The 13,415-nt window shown below is 54.6% G+C and overlaps 5 protein-coding genes and 1 non-coding gene across 6 annotated transcripts; 4 read left to right on the forward strand and 2 right to left on the reverse strand.

Moving 5' to 3' along the window:
* The first annotated feature begins 368 nt into the window (after positions 1-368).
* GGS23DRAFT_357446 (uncharacterized protein) lies at positions 369-1,965 on the forward strand. Its single transcript, XM_051513210.1, has 3 exons — positions 369-1,002; positions 1,074-1,427; positions 1,496-1,965. Exons 1-3 carry the CDS (start codon positions 661-663, stop codon positions 1,865-1,867), a joined length of 1,068 nt encoding a protein of 355 aa, XP_051374572.1. The 5' UTR covers positions 369-660; the 3' UTR covers positions 1,868-1,965.
* Positions 1,966-3,640: 1,675 nt separating this feature from the next.
* On the forward strand, positions 3,641-5,957 carry GGS23DRAFT_554370 (uncharacterized protein). Its single transcript, XM_051515536.1, has 2 exons — positions 3,641-4,203; positions 4,306-5,957. The coding sequence occupies exons 1-2, from the start codon at positions 4,069-4,071 to the stop codon at positions 5,554-5,556; spliced, it is 1,386 nt and encodes a 461-aa protein (XP_051374573.1). The 5' UTR covers positions 3,641-4,068; the 3' UTR covers positions 5,557-5,957.
* Positions 5,958-6,103: 146 nt separating this feature from the next.
* GGS23DRAFT_594031 (uncharacterized protein) lies at positions 6,104-7,364 on the reverse strand (the record flags this gene model as incomplete). The annotated part of the gene is made up of 6 exons (XM_051518104.1): positions 6,104-6,306; positions 6,387-6,433; positions 6,625-6,716; positions 6,791-7,009; positions 7,075-7,260; positions 7,356-7,364. The coding sequence occupies 6 exons, from the start codon at positions 7,362-7,364 to the stop codon at positions 6,104-6,106; spliced, it is 756 nt and encodes a 251-aa protein (XP_051374574.1).
* Positions 7,365-8,155: 791 nt separating this feature from the next.
* On the reverse strand, positions 8,156-9,591 carry GGS23DRAFT_357481 (ferredoxin reductase-like protein). Its single transcript, XM_051513211.1, has 3 exons — positions 9,363-9,591; positions 8,866-9,235; positions 8,156-8,749 (listed from the first exon to the last, which is right to left on the reverse strand). The coding sequence occupies exons 1-3, from the start codon at positions 9,405-9,407 to the stop codon at positions 8,181-8,183; spliced, it is 984 nt and encodes a 327-aa protein (XP_051374575.1). The 5' UTR covers positions 9,408-9,591; the 3' UTR covers positions 8,156-8,180.
* Positions 9,592-10,204: 613 nt separating this feature from the next.
* GGS23DRAFT_554382 (carbohydrate-binding module family 32 protein) lies at positions 10,205-12,846 on the forward strand. Its single transcript, XM_051515537.1, has one exon. It carries the CDS (start codon positions 10,880-10,882, stop codon positions 12,449-12,451), a length of 1,572 nt encoding a protein of 523 aa, XP_051374576.1. The 5' UTR covers positions 10,205-10,879; the 3' UTR covers positions 12,452-12,846.
* Positions 12,847-13,249: 403 nt separating this feature from the next.
* Positions 13,250-13,348, forward strand: GGS23DRAFT_t23. The gene has a single exon. It is a non-coding gene; the product is annotated as a tRNA-Leu (tRNA).
* Positions 13,349-13,415: the final 67 nt, after the last annotated feature.

Consider the following 13,415-nt stretch of genomic DNA (forward strand, 5'->3'; position numbering starts at 1 on the left):
TAGGCGCCTTACCCTGTCTACGGAGGATGTCCCACTTTTAATGTGAATAGGCAAACCTCCTCTTAGGTGAATAGGCAAACCTCCTTTTAGGTAAATAGGCAAGCGTTACAAGAGCTTAGCCAACAGGTGCTAACCAATTAGATACCTCAAGATCTACACTAAGGTAGGTAGTTGCAATCAAAGACTGTAAATTAAAGGCAGTTGCAACCAAAAGAAGTTGCCACAGAAGGTAGGAGAAGGTTACGATAAATAGGTAAGTACGTACCCCCGATAAGGAGAATACGTACCTACTGATAAGGAGAGCACGTGTAAACTTTCCAATAAGGAGAGTGCGTACCTTACGATAGGGAGAAGGGTACGGAGGTACGGGCCTATGGCTGTTTAGTCGAATAGGTATATCATACGTACTAATTACACTCCTTCCTACCTCGGGGTTTACCTATCAAAAGAATCATTTTTACCTAGAAGTAGAATGCAACTCCGTACTTACCTACCCCACAGTTAAATGTGTCAGCCAAATGTGCCACTTACCCTACCTAGGTATATCAGCTGATTATAAAGTCCTTCCCAAAGAACACAGATAACCCCGCGCCCATCCAAACCACCCCCAGCCCCAAACTGTTCAACTCATCCCGTGTGCGTATAGTGACATTAGCACGAATGGAGTCCCAAGCCACGCAAAAGCCGGCGGACATACACGACCTGGAGGCCAAGTTTCAGCGTCTTTCGTTCGCTAATCTTGGGGAGGGCCCGCATCGCGATATCCTCACCCGGGCCATTAGAAACGTGCTATCGACCGACATTGCGGAGATCACTTTAGCGCAGATTGTTGACGGGCTACCCCTATCCGAGGTTGAGAGAGACGCCTACACTGGTAGCGGCTATCTGTGTGGGGATCACCCTCTACACAAGACGCATAAGCAGCTCTGTCCTGGGGCCCTGGAGAAAGCCCGACAGCTCTATGCTGACTTCGACGTTGATTCGCTCCAGATTAGCTCCAAGGCAAGCAAAAGCCACTTGTTGCCCCGCCTCTGTCTTCGTAGCCGCTGACTGACCACTTTTATCGATTTCAGCTTCTTCACGAATACAAGATTTCTTCCCCGGGCTCGAGGGCATTCCAGACGAGGCTCATCGAGCTAGCTGCGGTGTCGATCCACCAAATTGCCGTCCAGCTGTATAAGCTGGGCACCAGCTTCCACAAGGACGACGGCATTGCTACCTGGGAGCCACAAAAGGATCATTTCTTATTCTGGCATTATAACCCCGACGGGGCGCCGCCTACGCTGTTCCAGCACAGGCAATACCGCTACTACGACCAATATCCTGACGGAGTTGCCGACGGCGTCGGGTACTGGGCCGAATCCCGCATTTTTGGAGGCGTTGTGTTATTTGACAGGCGCGAACCCGGTTCCGCCGATGACGTTGACGTAAGTGACGCTAGTTTCAGCGGGACGAAGGACGGCCCTTGATACTACTTTTCTAACCGGCTTCACAGCCCGAAGCCGTGTACTTGCACCCAGAGCGGAAATTCTCGACTTACCGCATCTACCGGCTTCTCGACAGCCAGAAGCGAAAGCTCTCGCAATTTCTGCTCTCGGAAGCTCCCCTCCCTGGAACTTCCCCCCTGCCCATTTTCGGGGACAAAAATAATCGCTGGAGGGTCGACCCGGAGGAGCCAGTCGAGACGACGGGCATATACCGGGATCTGTGGGAGCGGAAGCCGCTGGGGAAAGACGACCCGGATCTCCGGCTCCGAGACGTGATAGACACGATAGACTACCCCGCCGAAGATGATCTACGCCAGGCACAGGAACGCGCCGCAATTAGGAGGGAAAGGAATTGGCTTGAAGAATGTAACCGCCAATGAGCTATTAATATCATATGCTGTTTAGGAGAGGATCGACCTCGGGCCAAGGTCCTGGGGTTTGAGAATAGATGTAACCCCTAACAAGCAGCAAATAATACTACTTCTCTGTAACGACGAGGGACGAGCGAAGACAAACTTACTATGAAAAAGACACCTACGGTAAAGGATTACGTTGTTCTGACGTGGATAGGTCCTTATGAGCTGTTGGTCGGCACTTAGGGCAGCGGCTAGCAGCTGTGGTTATTCAGTCACAGTTTCTCAACAGCTTCTCTATACTGCTTCTCTTCAGTATTATTATGCAATGAAACTCGACTCAAAGCCTTCAGCTTTTTTTTTTCAACCCTACTACGAGGTGATGGTTGACCATTGGGAGCCGGGCAGGGTACTATAGCGTAGTATTCACATCCGCCCCACCGATCTCTCCAAGGGAGCGGGGAAGAGGAAAGCGGGCAGTAGTGTTATAGGCTCCTCTCGTTCGGCTTCTTCTCTATGTCTATCGGAGACGACAATGATCACGGACTAGCAGTTAGGCATAGCAGTGCGGGTGATCACATTACACTGCACGATACTAGTACTCCACAGGGGAGGCGGAGGGGAGCAGGCAAAGAGGCGACGGTTCGAGTTTCTTATTATTTAGCTATCTCTTAACCTGTGCAGTGGGTGTGCAGTGGGTGTGCAGTGGGTGTGCAGGATGTGCTGACTATGGACGATGTCTGGGAGCCTCATTCTGCCACCCCAATCAAATTTACTCCGAAGCCAAAATTGGAACCAAACTACAGGGACGCTTCTCTGGACCCCATGCTTTGACACGCTTGGGTTATCCTCCCGTTACTTCAATTTTCTGTTGCTGTAAAATTGATTTCCTCGTATCGGTGTTGATAGCCTGAGTGCGGTTTTCTAAGCTTATCCAACTCAGGGAGACACATTACTGCAAAACACTGGAACAACGAACGACACTCCCAAAAGGGCTGAAATGAAGCATGGGGATGACGCAAGCGGAACAAGTGGGCAAGTTGTCGACATCACTTTGCCAGCGCCGAAGGATCGTTGGTGCAGAAGGCGCTGTGGGCGACGAGGCAACCTAGCCTCCTTCGGCGTCATGGGTGTTGACAAGGGCCCTGCGCGCCTCGGCCAACAGTCGAACGGGGACCGAGTCGGTTGGAGGCTAAGTCGGCAACGGGGCTGTGGAACCTGTGAAGGCTAGCCGACGAGCAGACCCGTTATGCTGTTTATGTTGCTTCCTGGACACGTCAGTCATCCCTGCACAGTTACGGCCAGTGTTGGTGACTCACGAGCGCCCGTACGAATAATTCGCTATTTTAGGCAGCAAAACGTTGGCTGCTGCTGATGACTTGCCCCGCGTTCGCGCGCTGCAGGGAATTCTTCCTACCTGCCCAATCAGTAACAACAATCCAAGACGACCTAAACGACCAAGCAGCCAACGCAAGAGGAAAAAAAGGGGGGCGACCAGTGGAAAGTTGCTCGTAAGTATCGGTTTCCTCTGCTATAGCTGCGCCTTTGTTTAGAGGCTACCGAGGAGGGGAGAAAAGTCTATAGGCTCTTCTCTGCTCTCGCTCTTAGTAAGTATTATCTAATTATGCTCTCTGCTCCTGTCTCCGTAAAAGCTCCCGCCTCTTTATCATTACGAATAACGCCCGCCGTGATACCTAGCCGATATGCCCTAACAATGTAAAGGTAGTAGTAGTAGTAGTAGTAATAGTTTGTTGGTTCAATCGTCCGACCCATACGCCCGACTCCGCCTCCCCCCCGCCCCATCTATCGTACGGAAGAATCCTAGGCCTTTTCGGGCCGCAAATGTATAAACCAACAACGGCCACCCCCCTTTCCTATCCCAACCTAGCCCGCTGGTGCCGCTTAACCGCAGAGAGGCACACTGGTCGGGACCCTTGCACCGCTTCACTTGCGTTGGTACGACTGGTTAGCTGCGAGGCGCGTTCTTCCGACCTCCATTGCGACTCGCACCGAAACTATCGCCAAACTGAGCCCCCCCCCGTTGTGTGCACAGAGAGCGAGCCCGGCGGCCTGGCGGAGTCGATGCTGCAATTTCCTCTCTTCTCAGCCAATGGTGCGAGACAACTAAGACGATACTGCCAACAGAATGGCCCCGAATGCGACCTCCGTGAGAAACCAAGGCTCGGGGGAGGCTATTACCTCTAGCCAGCTTCATATATCAACGCGTAATGGCGCCAAGATTCTTCAGCTGCTCAATACCAGAATGCGAAAGGCCAAGTGTCAGGGCCGTTGGCGGATGCGATGGTTGCAACCGTCACCTATGCCTCGCTCACCTGTCCCCCTCTTTCCACAAATGCAGCGAGGTAGGTGAGAGAAGCCGATCTGCTCTACCTCCCCACACCTGAGCTCATTTTCGGACACCCCCCCGTGAGGAAAAAAAAAACTAAATGCGGTCGGATGAATAGGTCTTGGATGATGCCACCTACGTATCGCGGATTGTCGCCGAGATCGATCGTCTCCGCTCTCAGATCAACGACGCTGCAGTATGCGACCTTGCGTCTAGGCTGAACGGCGGCAGGAGTTGCAGCATCGAGCACTCTTCCAAAGTCGGGCCGGGCGCTCTCATGGGAAGCGCCAACTACCACGCCCGCGTTCGCTTCCACGACGGCTCTCCCTCCTGGCTCCTGAGGGTTCCGCGGGTTGCGAGTTTCGCCGTCGGCCTTCCAGATTCGCTAGCAGAGTACCTGATACTCAGCGAGTACGCCACGTTGAAGTTTCTCGAAACCACTGCTGTGCCCGCACCTCGGGCTTTCGGTTATGGTGTACGCGGCTTTGGAACTGACCATAGTGTCGGCGTCAGCTTCCTTCTCGTGGAAGAATTGCCGGGGAAGCCGTGGACAGGCGATGGCGTATGTGGCAACCAGGCCACCAAGGACGAGAAAGCCAAGGTCTGGAGTGCCGTCGCAGACATCCTGGCTGAACTGGCCAAGCATCCGTTCCCCAAGGCTGGATCTCTATGCTTCCAGTCATCCGGCATCGAAGTGTCGGCGGTGGCGAGCGACAGATTCGTCGTCCTCACTCCGGAGGGCCCATTTGATAATTCCATCGCCTATTACACTGCTTTTGCCGAGCAGTACCTAGCACTCATTGCGGACGGTCAACTCTATGCCGAGTATCCAGTCGATGCGTATCTGACGTACCGCTTTCTGAAGGATAACGCGGCGCGACTGGCCCAGCAAAGCGCGGAAGCGCAAACTCCGGAGAAATTCTTCTTGAAGCACGTCGACGACAAGGGCGACCACTTGCTCGTCGACCAGAACCTCAACGTCACCGGTATTATTGACTGGCAGATGGCACGCGTCGTACCTTTGCGTGAAGCCTTCGGGCCATCACTTGTTACCGCCGACATGAGTTCGTTGTGCCGTGGCAAAGTGTCGCTAAGCGTGGACGATGTTGCGTTGGCGGGCGCCTTGGAGGAAAGGGGGTACCCCGAGCTAGCTAGTTGCATGGCCGATGAAAAGGTGAGGAGATTCTTTTGGGGTCTGGCCTTGGAGCCTAAGTGGTCGTACGCCTTGCCGTTGGCAAATGCAATACTCAAAGCCTTCGGGGTTGACCAAGATTGGACGCAGTGGAGGGAGACGGCACTGAGAGAATACGAGGCTGACGAGCGCCTGAAATGCCTTGTTACTTCTGCCAATCTGGTATCATCTTCATAATTCTAGCAGTCACCCAACCAGCCTCTCTTCATCCCAGAAGACGTACCCCAAGCCTCTCAAGCCGTGGCCCTGTGAAACATCGTTGTCTTGCCCAGCAGGCTGCCCCCTATGGTTATCTGATATGGCGGACCGGCGAGTTTATCGGATAGCAGGCTTTCTCTTGGTCTTCCTCGGGCCGGGGACTCCTCCGAGGACCGCGCGAGCTGCTCCGCCGCCGCCGCCGCGGGGCCAGGGGTCCGAGGTTTTCTACGCTCGGTCCTAATCCGTGAAGGGGTGGTTCGTGGAGGGGTAGCTTAGCTTATGGCAGATGCGGTCGAAATGACCCTGGCGCCAGTCGCCCTATTCATAACTCTCGAAAGTTTCGTATACTAGTTTCTCGCTTTCTTGGTATTTATCCAGCGCCTTCTTTTTAAGCCTTCGGCGCTAATCGTCGAGCATTTTCCGCCGCGCCTGAAGTTCTGTGCGAGTCTCGTCCAAGGTGGCCCCTTCGAGCTTTAGGGTAAGACTAGGCTCTCGATTTGGCCCTACAGCAAGACGTATTCCTAGCTCACCCCAGCTCTTCTTCTACCTCGACCGGGAGCGTCTGGGAGATGCCGGGGTTTCTCCTTGTTATCGCGGAGAGAAAATCTTCGACGAGGTCGGTTCGGAGCTCCGCCCGGAGGTAATTTGCCGCATCGTCGATGCTGGATATATTACCCAGATCATCGTTGACAAGGACATGCGTGTTATTCTGTGAGGCGAACCTCAACACTTAGCCAAGTAAATAGCTGTTATCTAGAATTAGATAACCGAGCTATGCTCCATGGGCTCAAAGAGGTAGACTACCTTACCATTTGCGTTGATAAGGGCTTTGCGGCGTGCGGAATACAAGCCGAAACTGGCGGTAAAATTGGCACGTACGACCTAATCTAAAGCCTAATAACCCCACGTTGTTGGCTCTCTCGGCTTTTCCTTTTGGCTCCTTTGAGGTCCATTACGGGAAGACTGGCTTTTTTCTTATTTGCCCACTCGATAATTCTAAAGTTCCCGTTCCTCGGTGGCCTAGAATCTAAAACTTCTATAACTTACCAGTTTTCATTTATAGCTTCGTAAACTTCCCTCTTAAACTTCAGTCTGTATTCTGGTTTCTCGTACTTCCATGAGAGTCTATACTCGAGGTTCTGATATAAGGGTCAATCATCAAACTTATCCCTCCATTCAACTCAGCACTAACCTGGTGCAAGGCTTAGCACACCTCCGTAAGTCTCGCAGAGGTAAAGTAGCAGTTATTTGAAAGATTGGTACTGTCGACTCGGTACCCTTTATATAGATACTCGTGGAAGTCGTTATACCAATAGCGTTCCTGCATATAGACGTAGTTTTCGATAGTTAGGGGCGTCTTTAACTCTTTCTCAGTACCGTTCTTCCTACTCTTCGTCAAGCCAATTTTGTCGGCTAATTCGCCATCTATAAACTTTAGCTCGTCAGTAACGGTGTTACGACGGCGCCGCGGCTTACGTGGCGATGGGTTGTACTTACTAATGCCATGAACTGTTCGATATAGTACGGGATTTCCCAATGATTCTCTCGTTCCCATGCGTTACAGAATCTGCGCATGGCACCTCGTATGCTACCGGTGTCCGCCCTCGGCTTTCGGGGGTCCAACCTACCTCGGACCTCACCCTTCATAGTAAGGTCGAGGAACTCGGCAAACAGCTTCAAATACTACATGTCGAGCGGGTTTACACCGGGATTTAGCTTCTCGAACCTGCCACGAGTCAACGCTACCTTCAGTAGTTATCTACCCTTTATCAACATACGATGCCCATACTCGAAGCTCTCGGTCGTATTTAGCTTCGCTCTTTGGCCTTAACTTCTCACGGACTAGGTAAGAGTCGAACTTTAACCGATCTGCTATAAATCCGTTCTGGAGTGCCTTCTTTCCGCCCAGCCTCGTTTTATTATTCGTCGTAATAGTCACCGTAGCAGCCATCCTAGTACTCGTTTCGTAGCACCCCGCCTTTCGAAAGTAAAAACTAGACGGGGAAATGGTAGAAGAACTTGGTCTCCCGATAACATTCATCGGAGGGGTAGGGTTAAGATAACAATGGATTTTACTCGCCGGGACACAAAGAATAAGGACCCGAAGGGTAAGAGGGCACATCATACATATAGGAACACAAGGACTACTCGACCAGGGCCGTAAGGCATCCTGGCTAAAGGCTGTACTAGCATCCCATTTTAGCTCCCAGGGGTGGTCATTTTCAACCCCCTGGATAGCCCTCCCAAAATCCCCGATCGCAGGCGAGCCTGTTCGCACCCAGCTATTATGGCACAACCTGATTAACGCCTATGCAGGGTATGCAGCGAGTGCTTAGCACCGGTGCAAGCCTGTGCAAAAGCGGCGAGAGATCACGTGAGCTCCGAGGGTGTAAGCTGTCAACATTCGGGCCAGGAAACATAAAAGCCAGCCGCCCGCTCTCCCCTCACCCAATCGCCATACTCTTCCAAACCGAGCCACATCACCTTTTCACCCCTGCGCCCGATGATCCGGCCGGGCGGTCAGTCAAGCATCCAGCCGACCTCCCGCTGTGAACTTCCGAGCGATGCGCGGGCGAACCGACGCACGCCGAGCGATGCCACGCTCAAAACTTGAATACCTGGTCCTTGGTGTATCCGAGGTCCTTAAGGATGCCAGATAGCTCGCCCTGGTCCGTAGGGCTGACCTTGGTGCCGGAGATGGCCTTGTACAACCCAGGCGGGCCGCAGACGAAGACCTTGATGTTGCCGCTCTTAGGCTCCGGCAGGACGGTCTTGAGGAGGTCCTTGCTGATGAAGCCCTTGCCGCCGGTCCAGCTCTTGGGTGGATTATCGAGGACGTAGAAGGCGCGGAAGCGGTTCGGGTACGTGTTCTCGAGGTCCTCAAACTCGCGCTTGAGCAGGATGTCCTCCTCGGACACGTTACCGAAGACGAGCGTGACCTTGGTCCGGTCGTCCGGGTTCTTGAAGATGTGCCGCGCCAGCTGGTACATAGGCGTGATCCCGGTGCCGCCGGCGATCAGCGCCACGTGCTCGTGCTTATTCGCCTCCCACGGGTACTTGGGCAGCGGGCCCTTGAAGTCGAGGCGCTGTCCGGGGACCAGGTCATGTAGGTAGGTCGACATGGGGCCGTTTGGGTACTTCTTAACAATGAGCTCCAGGAGGCCCTTGGTGTCTGTATGATTCCAAGAACGAGAAATTCCCAGTTAGCCAGCGTATTCCTATTTTCCCTTAACCCCACACAACTTCCTACCGCCTTCGTCCTCGCAATGATGGGGGGGGGGGGCTCACCCTCGTCGCTGGTAGGAGTGTACGGTCGTATGACCGGCTTCTCGCCCGCGTTCTGGAAGCGGGTGAGCAGAGCGCTGGTGACGGTCATGCCGGAGACCTGGTCGTCCTCGGGGAGGTGGAAGATAAATTTCTTGGTATTATGGTTGATGGTCTGGACATCCTTCAGCAGCAGGGAGATGAAGCCCTGCTCGCCACCGGTGAAGGCCTTTTTGGGTGGGCCACTAACGGCCTCTTTAGCAGCAGCACCTGCGGACGATCCGGCGAAGTAGTAGTACCCAGCACCGGCGACAGCGACGGCACCCGCAGCGTAGAGGAGGGTGTTGGAGCGGCCCTTGGGGGCCTCGGTCGCATAGCCGCGAGAGACGACATTCTAAATGCAGATGACCCCGGTTAGCATTCCAATCTGCAGTTGTTGGTGGTGGTAGCGGTGGTAGCGGTGGTGGTGGTAGTATCATGATAGATAGCTGAGCTCCGAGTTCCGGACAGGCGATACTTACTCGCTTCAGCGGCTGGGCCGCACGAACTGCTAGTCTGCTGAACATGATGTGGGCAATGGAATTCTCGGGAAACGGCAGGCGGAGAAAAAGAGGAGATCGAGAGGTGAGGATTGGAGAGGGAGAGAGGTGTCTTGTTCGATGCTAATTGGGGTCTCGAAGGGGGTCTCGAGGGAGGAGAGTAGAAGAGAAGGACGTCAAGGTATGGGATGGTTTTGGTGGTGGTTGGAGTTATCGATTGGGCGCGAACAGACAGATGTGCTACCGGCTAGCCCAGGTACAAAGGCGGGACAGGCGGAAATGGGATGGGATGATGCGATGATGTGCCGGTACGTGTCAAGCCGGAGAAGCCCGTACCCAGCTACCCCTCTTGCCGTAGACGGACCCGTTGCAGGCTAGGTACCTACCTGTGTGAAGCTACCTGAAGCTAGCACGCCGACATGTACATCTATAGCAGACATAAGCTACCGTAACTATAGCTAAGTACCTACTACCTGACATAACCCAGCAGGACCACATCACAATATCACTCGTGCACTTACCGTGAGGAGGCAACTAAGAAGAGAAGATGCCATCATGTGACCCTGGTATACCAAGTCGGCAAAGCAAAGGGAGAAAAACGCAAGGGGGAGAAAGGGGAAGCTTACAAATTGCGACATTGGAGATTAGCAATATCGACGAGATGCCTCTGAACCACTGCATCACGTCATGTATACATGTGCTAGGCTAAAGGGAGGCTAGGCACCGTAGCTAAAGAGGTACCTAAAGTAGGTACCTGGTACCTAGGAGGTATGTTATGTGGTTGAGACAGTTATTGCTCAATGGGAGCACTAACTTCGTATCTGTGCATATTTTCACTAAGTACATGCCTACCTCGGGTACCTTACAGACTCTCTCACCACCATGAGATCTCCTATCGAGATCCCATCGTAGATCACTCTACTACCTACCTACAACACAGCGACTAGTTGCCTACACCCAGGTGTGGATATGTGTGCCCCAAGACACACAAGATTCCTAACCAAAATATAAGCATCTCAACGAGTACCTACCTACCTACTTACCTACCTATAGCCTGGAGAGATCAGCATCAGGTCAGGCCTGTGTGGCCTTCCACCGCCTGTCCTTCTCCCTCTCCCACCAGAATATGTCCTGCTCCCAGAGGCAGTTGGCCAACTTCCCAATCAGGAACATCCCTACGGCAATATCCACCCCATTTCCACCATTCACAACGGTAATAGGGCTGTGGTCCGCCTTGGCAACATCCTCCTCTAGGGAAATGGGCCGGGCGGAGGGGAGGGGAGATGATCCCCGACCGGCACCCCATGTAGAGGAAAGCCGGGGGGGAGAGAGGGGGTACGTGGATATGGTCGTCTATCCCCTCCCGCGTAAAGCCAGATAGATAGGTAGGTCGCTTGCATATCGACTTCAACCGGCAGCAGTGCCCATTGTTCTCCCACCGCGCCGACGCCGGTCCATCTACCTACCTATAGTAGTGTCTCACGCGACCGGTATTTGCGATGCCGACAACCACAGCAACGCCAGCTACCACAGCACGGCCCGCATCACGCCGTCGATGGGGGTTGCGGCTTATCGGTGCCGCCTGTTGGCTGGCGACAGTTGTCCGTGCCCAAGCTCCTCCCGCTCCGTATCTGCGGACCCCGTCCCCTCGTCAGCTCTCATGGCATCGGTTCGAATACTACGCATTTGTGCACTTCGGCCCCAACACCTTCACCGACGAAGAATGGGGCAGGAGCCAGAGTACGCCCGACGTCTTCAACCCCACCGCGCTCGACACGGACCAGTGGGCGAGGTCGTTTGCGGACGCCGGTATGACGGCCATGATCCTAACCGCCAAGCACCACGACGGCATGGCGCTGTGGGACACGAACACGACGACATACAAGATCGGCAACGGAAAATGGGCACGTAGCCGTGTCGCAAACGGCCTCGCCGCCGATGTCGTGCAGATGGCGGCCGAGTCCGCGAAGAAGTTCGGCATCAAGTTCGGTATCTACCTGTCGCCGTGGGACATCCACCGCGACCCGGCCATGCCGAAGGGAGAGCTGGCCGGCACCCTCTACGACGAGCCGCAGATCTTTGGCGACGATAGCCCGGGCGACTACAACGAGCTCTACTCCCAGCAGCTGACGGAGTTGCTAACGATGCGATTAAGCGACGGCTCGCCCATCGACGTATCCGAGCTATGGCTCGACGGGAACAGCGGCTCCAGCACGGTCCAGACATTCAACTGGACCGGTTTCCGTGACATCATCCGCCAGCACCAGCCGGACGCCATCATGTGGGGCCACCAGGGCGTCGACGCGCGTTGGGTCGGCAACGAGGACGGCGTAACGGTGGCGACGAACTGGCACACCATCAGCCGGACCCAGGACCAGGCACGCTACTCCGGCGAGGAGCTGCAGACTGGGGTGCGTGACGGCGCCTACTGGACGCCGGCCGAGGCGGACGCACGCCTGCGGGACGGCTGGTTCTACCACGCCAACGAGAAGCCCAAGACGGCGGACGAGCTGACGGAGATGTACATGCAGTCAGTGGGACGGAGCGTGAACCTGCTACTCGACGTGCCCCCCGACACTACGGGGCAGATCGTCCGGGAGGACGCGGAGGCGCTGCTGCAGTTCAAGGCGCAGCGTGACGCGTTTTTCGACCGCGAGATCCTCGCGCCGGGGCACACGGTCAACGCGAGCAGCGTGCGAAGCGGCGACGCGGCGCGCTACGGGCCGGCTAACGCGCTCGACACCAGCAACACGGACACGTACTGGGCGGCTGAGGACGGCGAGACGACGGGCTGGCTCGAGGTCGACCTCGGCGCCGTCCATACCTTCGACGCGTTCGTCGTCCAGGAGCACGTCGCGCTCGGCCAGCGCGTCGGCGCGTACGCCATCGACGCACTGGTGGACGGCGCCTACCGGACGCTGGTGACTGGCACATCGATGGGGTATAAGCGTATCGACAGACTTCGCGCACCCGCGGACGCGAGCCGCGTAAGGCTCCGTATCACGCAGGCCAACGCCACACCCTTAATCCAGAGTTTCCAGATTCTCGGGGCCCGGAGGGACGCTGCGTGATATAGACTAGAACTGTCTATGGGCCATGAGGCATTCGGGCTCACGATAAGCAAGGACTTTGTAAGATTATTCTTACGCTCCGTAGCTAGGATGCGATAGCCTAGCTCTGTTTAGCCCACGACTAATCCAATTTTCCGCCCACGCCGGGTCTCGGGATAATCGGCTTAGGGGATAGCTATCACGGCCATAGCCACCGCGCCGGTAAACAAGCCAGCTATCATGAAGCCAGAGAGGACGACACGGATACATTAATATACTCCCGCGTTTTGCAATTCGTAAACTGCACCTGTACGATTAAGCATACAGCTGCCCGGATCAGATTAGAGGTGACCACCGTATCAGAGAAACCGAGAATAAGTCAACACGTAGGTAGCTTGTGTAGGTAAGGGTAGTCGAAGTGCCACCCTTCCCAGATTTGTATCTCGGTCCCCAAGTGCGCTGCTTTCTTTCGGTGACGTTTCCTCTCTCTTACTCATTGCTTTTAGTTTCGTTTCCCTTTTTCATCAAGAAGACCTTAATGGCTTTACCGCAGGTCGAGGCCGCGCCGAGAGAAAGTTTACGCGCACGATTCTCCTACCCATAACCAGGAACTGCCAGTTGTATGGCACTGTGGATAAATGCAGACAGCCACAACAACAGGCAAAATGCATGTGCACATTACAGAGATGGGGTAGCTCCAGCAAGTGAGGAACGATTACATGCAGCGCGGTTTGCGATCGAGCTTGAGATCGGATGGAGGGGGTCGATTTTGGAGTAGCCGGCATGGTTGCCAATAGGGCTGCAGCCAGTATCGAATCAGGTGAGATGGCCGAGTGGTTATGGCGCTGCGTTCAGGTTAACCTGAATAGGAAAATCGCAGTGGAGCAATCCGCGTGGGTTCGAGTCCCACTCTCATCAGCCTTTTCTTTTGCAACTCTTCTGAGTTAAGGGTCTAAATTCCATTTTTACAGGGACGGCCTTTGAC

Source organism: Durotheca rogersii, assembly GCF_024521655.1.
Source record: "Durotheca rogersii strain YMJ 92031201 chromosome Unknown GGS23scaffold_4, whole genome shotgun sequence".
NCBI classification, from domain to species: domain Eukaryota; kingdom Fungi; phylum Ascomycota; class Sordariomycetes; order Xylariales; family Xylariaceae; genus Durotheca; species Durotheca rogersii.

Coding starts and splice junctions, on each gene's coding strand:
- GGS23DRAFT_357446 (XM_051513210.1), top strand. CDS start 661: ATGGAGTCCCAAGCCACGCAAAAGCCGGCGGACATACACGACCTGGAG. Junction 1,003..1,073: donor CGCTCCAGATTAGCTCCAAG/GCAAGCAAAAGC, acceptor TATCGATTTCAG/CTTCTTCACGAATACAAGAT. Junction 1,428..1,495: donor GTTCCGCCGATGACGTTGAC/GTAAGTGACGCT, acceptor CCGGCTTCACAG/CCCGAAGCCGTGTACTTGCA.
- GGS23DRAFT_554370 (XM_051515536.1), top strand. CDS start 4,069: ATGGCGCCAAGATTCTTCAGCTGCTCAATACCAGAATGCGAAAGGCCA. Junction 4,204..4,305: donor CTTTCCACAAATGCAGCGAG/GTAGGTGAGAGA, acceptor TCGGATGAATAG/GTCTTGGATGATGCCACCTA.
- GGS23DRAFT_357481 (XM_051513211.1), bottom strand. CDS start 9,407: ATGTTCAGCAGACTAGCAGTTCGTGCGGCCCAGCCGCTGAAGCGA. Junction 9,236..9,362: donor CGGCCCAGCCGCTGAAGCGA/GTAAGTATCGCC, acceptor ATCTGCATTTAG/AATGTCGTCTCTCGCGGCTA. Junction 8,750..8,865: donor CACTCCTACCAGCGACGAGG/GTGAGCCCCCCC, acceptor GGAATCATACAG/ACACCAAGGGCCTCCTGGAG.
- GGS23DRAFT_554382 (XM_051515537.1), top strand. CDS start 10,880: ATGCCGACAACCACAGCAACGCCAGCTACCACAGCACGGCCCGCATCA.